At 61.1% G+C, this 8642-nt stretch overlaps 1 protein-coding gene across 1 annotated transcript; it reads right to left on the bottom strand.

Moving 5' to 3' along the window:
- Positions 1-6841: 6841 nt before the first annotated feature.
- On the bottom strand, positions 6842-7621 carry LOC126232471 (uncharacterized). Its single transcript, XM_049942724.1, has one exon. It carries the CDS (start codon positions 7619-7621, stop codon positions 6842-6844), a length of 780 nt encoding a protein of 259 aa, XP_049798681.1.
- Positions 7622-8642: the final 1021 nt, after the last annotated feature.

Genomic DNA, 8642 nt, shown 5'->3' with positions numbered 1-8642 from the left:
TGCCGTGATGGAGTGTGACGACTGTGGCGTGACGTCGTCGGTGTCCATAGGCGCCACCTCCTGCAGTGCTGCAGGGGGTGGAGCAGCGGATGTTTGCGTGGCCGCATCGACCACCACCGGTCGACTCACGGTGGGGGCGTCGGCAGGGGCTGGCGGCTGCGTCTTCTTGATGGCCCGCAGCTCATCGCGCAGCCGCTGGAGCTCGCGATGCACAGCTGCGAGCTCTTCCCTCAGAGCGGCCTTTTCGGCCGCGAAGGCGGCTTGGAAGCCGGCCATGGCGTCGTTGGTGGCGGCCTCAAGGCGGCGCGGCTCACACCCCTCGCCGGAGCGGGGGGGCGGGGCGGCCGACGAGGCGCTTGGCGTCGCCGCAGAGCGTGGTGCGGCGGGTGGTCGGCGTGACTCGCGGAGGTAGCCGCAGCGACGCGAGTTGGCGGCGTGCGGTCCGCCGCAGTTCGCGCAGCAGCAGGCTGCCCCACGAGGTTTCGTGCAGGTGCGAGTGTCGTGAGCCGCCGCGCACTTCAAGCACGCGACGGCGTTCTTACACCCGCGCGCGGTGTGCCCCAGCTGCTGACAATTGTAGCACTGGAGCTTCGTCCCGTCCCGCTGCGGTCGTTGGCGTCTAGGCTGCCGGTGGCGGCCGCCGGCGAAACCCATCGCGTTGATGAGGACTTCTAATGCGGCGGCAATCTTCTTCCCAGCCATAGCGTTGCGTGAGCGATAACGAAGTGCGTCAAAGCAGTCTAACAGCGGAAGACTAACTCGGGAATGGGCCCGCGCGGGCCCGTGCTGCGCTTATATGCCCTCGGTGCGCGTGGTGGGGGGAGGGCGGGCCAGAGTCTATATAGGGGGGCGGCGCGCGCTCACGGCGCACCGTAGCCGACTCGCTAGCGCCGGGTGAGGAGCTGCCGCTTGTGCTTTTTTTGTTGCTTGAGGAGGAGGAAGAATGACAGGCCGCGGCAAGGGAGGAAAGGGGCTGGGCAAGGGTGGCGCCAAGCGGCACCGCAAGGTGTTGCGCGACAACATCCAGGGCATCACGAAGCCCGCCATCCGCCGCCTGGCTCGCAGGGGCGGCGTGAAGCGCATCTCTGGTCTGATCTACGAGGAGACCCGCGGAGTGCTGAAGGTGTTCCTGGAGAACGTGATCCGCGACGCGGTGACGTACACTGAGCACGCCAAGCGCAAGACTGTGACGGCCATGGACGTGGTGTACGCCCTGAAGAGGCAGGGGCGCACCCTGTACGGTTTCGGCGGTTAGGCAGGCAGCCGGTGTGCTGTGCTGTGGCCTTCCCGCGGCCGTGCCGTTGCCCGTGCTTGGTGGGAGAGACGAAAAACGGCCCTTTTCAGGGCCACCACACTGTTCGGAAATTGAAAAGTGCGAAAGGGTCTGTGTTGCCTGCCTGCCTCTGTGTGTGTGTGTTTGTTGTTGTTGTTGTTGTTGTTGTGCGCCTCTGTTGCTTTGCGTGCGTGCGTTCCGTTTGGAGTTTCGACGTGACGTGTGTGATGATGGATGCGGGAGGGCGCGGCTGAGTCCGGTGTGTGCGTGGTTTGTTTGTGGCGCGGGCCGGATCATCGATCGGATCAGCTGTTTGGTTTGGTTTGGTTTGTCCTGTGCCTGTGTGTTTGGAGAGCGCGCGCGGCGGCCCGCGTGTCGTCCGTCGTCGGGCCGTTACGCGCTCTTTTAATTATGAACATATTAACAATGATCACATCACATTATTGGTGTATTGATGTCGTTGTCGTTGTTTGGAACGCGACTGTGCGTGCGTGGAGGGGTGCAGAAAAAATGTGTGTGTGTTCGGCCACACGGGCTGTGGACAAGATGGCGGACGTGCGCCGGCGCTGTGGACGTTGTTGTAAAGTGCGGCGAGGACGACGGAAACTTTGCTTTGGACGTAGGTTTGTGTGGTGGCCCTGAAAAGGGCCGATTGTTGTGAGGCGAGCCGGCAAGGCAAAGGCGCGTTTGCGTTTGCGTGCAGGGAGCACGCAAGCGCAGCGCCGCGGTCCCTGTTTAGGCCTTCTTCTCGGTCTTCTTTGGCAGCAGGACGGCCTGGATGTTGGGCAGGACACCACCCTGTGCGATGGTGACGCCCGACAAGAGCTTGTTGAGCTCCTCGTCGTTGCGGATGGCGAGCTGCAGGTGGCGCGGGATGATGCGCGTCTTCTTGTTGTCGCGGGCCGCGTTTCCGGCCAGCTCGAGCACCTCAGCCGCGAGGTACTCCATGACGGCGGCGAGGTAGACGGGCGCCCCGGCGCCGACGCGCTCGGCGTAGTTTCCCTTGCGCAGGAGGCGGTGGATTCTGCCGACCGGGAACTGGAGCCCAGCCCTGCTTGAGCGGGACTTTGACTTGCCCTTGACTTTGCCTCCCTTTCCGCGTCCGGACATGGCGTTTGGCTAGTGGCGTAAGCGCTAAACACGTAACCGTAACGGTGCGAGCCGCAGCGAGTCGAGCAGCGGAGTGCGTGCGTGTGCCGGCGGCGGCGGGGTGGGGGTCCCTTTATGGGCTCGGGTGCGGCGGCCGGTTGCGCGCGCGCCCCATTGGTCGGCGGCCGCAACAGGGCGAGCTGGTAAAGGTGCGGTGTTGCGGTAGCGGCGGGTGCCACTGTGTGGGGAGACGCTGACTAGAGCGGAGCGCTTGCTGCCTGTTGTTGTACGTTCGAGATGCCGCCCAAGACTAGCGGGAAGGCCGCCAAGAAGGCCGGCAAGGCGCAGAAGAACATTTCGAAGGGCGACAAGAAGAAGAAGCGCAAGAGGAAGGAGAGCTATGCCATCTACATCTACAAGGTGCTGAAGCAGGTGCACCCCGACACGGGCATCTCGTCGAAGGCGATGAGCATCATGAACAGCTTCGTGAACGACATTTTCGAGCGCATTGCGGCCGAGGCGTCTCGCCTGGCGCACTACAACAAGCGCTCGACCATCACGTCCCGCGAGATCCAGACGGCTGTGCGGCTCTTGCTGCCTGGCGAGCTGGCCAAGCACGCCGTGAGCGAGGGCACGAAGGCGGTGACCAAGTACACGAGCTCCAAGTAAGGAGGAGGTTGTTACTTCGGCTCTTGGAAGGAAGGAAGGAAGGAAGGAAGGAAGGAAGGAAGGAAGGAAGGAAGCTCCCTCCGTTGCGAGAGCGGCAAAACGGCCCTTTTCAGGGCCACCAAATTGCCTTTGCGGGAAGAGCGGAATTGTTTGTGTGTGTGTGAGTGAGTGAGTGAGTGAGAGGGGCGGCATAGCTACCCGGTTTGGTTGGTTGCGAGGCAGCTGGTGGTGCTGCTGTGCCGTGGTGGTGTGGTCTCGAATGTGGTTGTGGTTGTGGTTACTGGGGTACGGCCGCGAGGGTTTGGTTGCCGCCGGTGTGACGTGGAATGCGTGCACGAGTCTTGGCGTGGTTGTTTGTCGACACACAGATAGATCGATAGGAGGTGTTGGTGCTGTCTGTGGCGCTGATTCATGTCTTTGTCTCCGTCTGCCCGGTTAGTCACGTGACTGCAATTGAAAGTCCTCGCGATTGATTGATTGTTGGATGTCACCGTTACGGCCGTCTGTTGTCACATCATACATGATGGCGAGGGTGAAATGTTGTGTTGCCGTCGACTATTCCCTTTGCTGTACGGCGCGTTGGTGTGTGTGTGTTGGTGACGTTTTAAATGGACGTGTCGTACTATCATCCATTACGAAGTCGCCAAGAAATGTACGGGCGGGTGGGGTAGGCGACACGCACGGTGGTGTACCTATTTGGCCCTTGATTTGATGATAGCCGTTTCTGCAGTTTGACTGATGATTGATTGGACTGTTGTGCGCACGCACGTCATTCACGGTGCACGTGTGTTCGGTTGAGTACAGTAAGCGTGAGGCTAGACGACGACGGTCGTTGTTTGTTGTTATGGGCGTACACGCGTTTCGTTGGTCTGTGTCCCCCGGTGTGAAATGGCAGGTGTGTCGGTGATGTGATCCGATCCGGCGGCTCTGAGTAACTGTCAATATCGGCGCGGTACACCGGCGTCATGGCAACGTGTCGGTGTTCACACCAGTCGCACTGTGGCACCGTCGGCGCCGCGAACGGTGACGAAAGGCTGACCTTTGATCGGTCGAGTGTCGTGTCTGGGCAGAACGTGTGGAATGAGCAAAACTGTTGGGGACGGAAACAATGGTGGAGGAGGGGAACGGAAAGTAATAAAACAAACAAAATGGAGAAGCAATCACCGGAAAACGAAGCAGGGAAAAACGGAGAGGCGCTGTCTATAGCAACGGAACGTTCCCGTGCATTGCAGCCGCACTGAAAGGCGTTTACGGCGCGGCTGCAGGTGTCGGCCGTGGTGACGGCTGAATTGCATTGCCTTCCCGGATGAAACGTTCGCCGACATGGCTCGGAGGAGGAATCTATGAGAATGCGTTGCCCTTGCCTGCCGTTTCGTGTGCCCTCCTGTTGTGTACGCTGTTGTTGTCCGGTGTAGCGAAGGGTGTGTATGTAGGGGTGTGTGTGTGTTTAGTGGGGAATTGGAAGGTCGATAGCTGCCGTCACGGTCAAGATAACGCAGTCAAAGGTGTCGCGAAAAAGTGTGTTAGCCGTGGTTGGTTGGTTCGTGTGTTTTAAAGAGAATGGACGAGAGAGAGAAAGTAGGTGGAGAGTGCGTTGCGTGTTGCCTAACTGCGTCCGCGAATATGGCAGTAGTTGGTGGTGGGCGTGCCCTTGCATGTGGCCCGGAAGGCGTGTCCGTTTCGCGGTAGTGGCACCGCTGCTGGCATATTCGGGAGATGGGAGGGGCGCGAAAGGAGAAAGGAGACGCGGAGGCTTTTAAAGACGGGGAGGGCGCGTGTGGGTGGCTCGCGCTGCGCTCGGCGGTTGTGTTTGTGCAACAAATGTGTTGCCGGGAGGGGACCGTTGTTGTGGTGCGGTTGTAGCCTCAGACGCGGCCGGCAGTGAACGTGAGACGACGGATGCGGGCCGGGGCGGCGCATGTCGCCGGTGCCATGCCTTTTAAGAGCCGCGTGGTCGGGGGTGTGCGCACCGTGTGTCGTGTTGCGAGACAGCATCATTTGTGCTGCGTGGCGTGGCGTGGCGTGGGGGCGAGGAGAGCGAGCCGCGCGGTGTGCTTGTGCGCCGGAGAATGGCACACTGCGCCTGCCCGTTGAGGAGGCCGATGGCCGTGGTGTGGTGGAAATGGAGCGCGTCGGACGTGCACCAATGAGAAAGAGAAACAAAGCGGCGACAACGAACGAAAGGGGGAGGGAGGCCATTGTGTCACATGCGGCGGTGGGAGGAAAAAAAAAAAAACAAACAAACAAACAAACAAGAAACGAAGACGTAAGAAAGAGGAGAAACAACAAAGAGAATGAGTCGTGCGTTCGCGAGGGGGGGTGCGCGTGTAACTCCGGTACGCGCAGTGCCGGAGCCCAACGGCTGTGTCGTCGACGCCAGTGCTTGTCGGCCGAATGGGTGCGGGAATAGAGGCAGCGTCGGCACGGAGAAGCAAGCAAGAAGGAAGGACGCACGCGCGCTGCGGCGTTTGGCGCGGTTTGCGGCTGGCGCCTTTGGTGGCAACGGCCGGGACAAGCAGCGGTGTATGGTGGTGTGCGGGGCGGACAGGGGCGGCGGCGGTGGTGGACTGGGAGGAGGCGAGGCGGCGCCGACGGTGGCGTGTGGTACGGCGAAAACGGGACGGACGGACGGCGGATGTTGGAGAGGCGCCGCGCACGCAGACACATGGAAGGAAGGAAGGAACGAACGCAAGGGAACAAATGGAGGGGGCGAATGTGGAGATGCGGGCAGGCGGTGGTGTTTGTGGGCATGTGGTGGGGAGAAGGGCGGGGGCGGGAGGACAGAGGCGAGGCGACTGCGTGCTTGCTCGCTCGCTCGCGTGTCTTTTGTTTTTGTGTTTGTTTTTCCATCGTTTGGTCGCCTTGGAGCCTGTCGGTCCCGTCCGTGTGTGGCCACGCTTCGGGTGCGTGTATGTTTGTACGTTTCGTTTGTTCGTCTTCTGCAGCAGAGGCGGTGCGCGGCAGTGGGAACGCCTGCCTGGCGGCTGGGACGGCCAGCAAATGCGGTTGGATGGGCGGCCACAGCACCGCACCTGTGCCCAAGGAGGCGACGCTGGCGGCGGGGCCCCCTCGGATGCGGCCGGCTGGGGGCTGTGTGCGCTGCCGCTGCCGCTGCCGCCGCCGCCGCCGCCGCCGCCGCCGCCGCCGCCGCCGCCGCCGCCGCCGGTGCTGGTGCTGGTGCTGGTGCAGCAGCAACAACGACGAACAACGAGTAAGCAAGAAGAGGACGAAGCGGATGGCTGGTGGGTGAGTGCATTTATTTAGGCGGTCGACAAGGCAGTGCGTGATGTGGCGTTGTGACGGGGGTTTGCTCACGTGGCCTCGTTTGTGTTGATGCGCAGGAAGATGAGATGCGGGCAGACGCAGACGCGTACAGAGAGACGAGCCCGGTCTGCAGCAGGATGTGTGGCGCGGCGCGCCGAGTGCAGAGCAGCGCGCGCCGCCTGGGCCGGGCTGGGCCCGCCCGGCGGCGGGCCGCGCTGTTGTCGCGGACGTGAGCGCCCCCTGGCGGGTGGTCGGAGGCGGCGCGGTGGACGTGTGTCCGGTTGGCCAGTGCACATTGCGAGTGGCTGGCTGGCGGTCGGCGGCGAGACGGGAGAGGAGGTATGTGTCGCGGGCGCCTTTGCTGCGCTGCGTCGTTGCGTGCCTGGGCGTGCGCCTGTCGACTGTGTGTGACTGTGTTGGGCGTTGTGCCACGTACGTGTGTGCTCGGCCGAAGGCGTCGGAAGAAAAAGAGAGAGAGAGACGGGCGGGAAAGTGGGTCGGTGTGCGTGCGTCGCCCGTGATGCGATGATGTCGCGTCATGTCATGTCATGTCTTTGCGAAACGGCTGCCGAGAGGTGTGTGGTGGCGAGCGGGAATGTGCGTTTGGTGGTTGCCGGCCGGCCGGCAGTTGTTGGTGGTTCCTCCTGTGTGGTTGTTTGTGCTGCTTTGATGGCAACGTGGAAGGACGCCGGTTTTTCCGTGCCTTGCGTGTGGTTGTGTCGACGGTGACTGGTTGGGGGTGTGCGCCGATGCACGTGCCATGTTGTTATGTTTGGGTCGTGAGTGTGTTTTTGGCTGTGTTGTTGTGTACGGGAAGGGGGAGAGAGGAGGAGGCGGCGGCGGCGGCGGCGGCGGCGGGGGTGATAGTGCGTGCAGTAGTGCCGTTGCGACGGGCGTCGGGTGGAGCCGTGCGTAGTGGCGGAAAGGTGTAGGTTGCGGGAAGCGAGCCCGTCGCGTGTCGTCGTCGACGACGGGGTCGCGTGCGCTGTGAATCGAGAGTGGCGGGAAAGGGGCAGCGTGCCGCTGTGTCGTGGTCGTTAGCAGAGGCCTGTGTGCCTGTCCGTTTGTTTTCTGTCGGACGCTTGGTGCGAGGTGTTTGTTTTGTTTTGTTGCCGCCGCCGCGGTTGTTTTTGTTTGTCGGCTGTGCTGTGTCGGTGGGTCGGCGAGCTGTTTTGCGGTGCGTGAATGTGTTGGTGCAAAAGTGGCGGCGGCGTCATGGCTGCGACCGCGACGAGCCGCGGGCGCGCCATTGATGATGTTGAACACAGAGCGGCTGTGTGCAATGGGAGGCCTTGTGTACGGGTAGCGGTGTTGTCGTACGTGCATCCGGCCCGGTGCGGAAAGCGCCGTTGCGGTTGCGGGTTGCCTCTGGTCGCGACGTGTGGTGCTCGGCTTTGTGGGTTTTTTTGGTGCCCCTTTGGCCGGTGGGTGGTGTTTGTTGTTTTGTGTGTGTGTGTGTGTGTGTGTGTGTGTGGTCGGTCTCTTTGGCGCTCGGTATATATCTGCCTCCTGCTCGGTCTTGTTGTCGACGTCGTCTGTAGTTTTTTGCGGCTTGCCGACGACCGACCGACCGAACTACTACCTACCTGTGACAGCTACGTGTGGCGCCCGAAGGTGAACGTAACGTGACCTCGGCGCCCTTAGCCTAACCTAAGATGTCCGGCCGTAAGGTAGGTGCGGCCACCTGACGCCTCACGTCCGAACGCTTAACCTAACTTTGACGCCTAACCTAACTTTAACCCTTAACCTAACCCACGTCCACCTAACGTAACCTAACCTAACCCAAGCGACGCCAACCCTAACCTAAGGTGTTGTACACTGCGAATGTCGAAGGCATGTTATAGTCTTAGGTGGAGAGCACTACACGCAACAAGCGGCTACACGGGTAGCAGGGGTTGTGTGGCGTGGGCTGGGCGGTTTTGTTAGGTTAGATGGCCTTGGGCAAGTACAGAAAGGGGGCAACAGCAGCCTCAACGGGTGCGGGGACCAAGCAGCAATCGGTATCGTTTGTTAATTGTCAACTGTCGAAGCTGCGTTGGTACAGTACCGGAACCGCAAGCGCTGACAGAGAAAGCACCGAAGCTCTGCAATCGTGATAAGGTACAGAAAGCTGGCTGACGCCAGGGATAAATTCTGCCGAAATTGTCACAAAGGTACAGACGGTGTTTTAGAAAGGCTCGATTGCATGCAACCGGTGGTGGTGTGTTCGTCGCTGTTTGAGTAGTAGTTTTGATCCTGTAGTGAAGTAGAGGTGGATGGTTCCTGTGAAATATTGTGGGTGGAGGTTACACCCAACAACCGAGCTAGGTTTAATAATAATTGGCTCCTTTGACCGACCTCCCGACGC

The sequence above is a fragment of the Schistocerca nitens genome, unplaced genomic scaffold (assembly GCF_023898315.1).
Source record: "Schistocerca nitens isolate TAMUIC-IGC-003100 unplaced genomic scaffold, iqSchNite1.1 HiC_scaffold_517, whole genome shotgun sequence".
Taxonomy (NCBI): domain Eukaryota; kingdom Metazoa; phylum Arthropoda; class Insecta; order Orthoptera; family Acrididae; genus Schistocerca; species Schistocerca nitens.
Note: the sequence above shows the minus strand (reverse complement) of the source record. Positions and strands in the feature narration are given on the sequence as shown.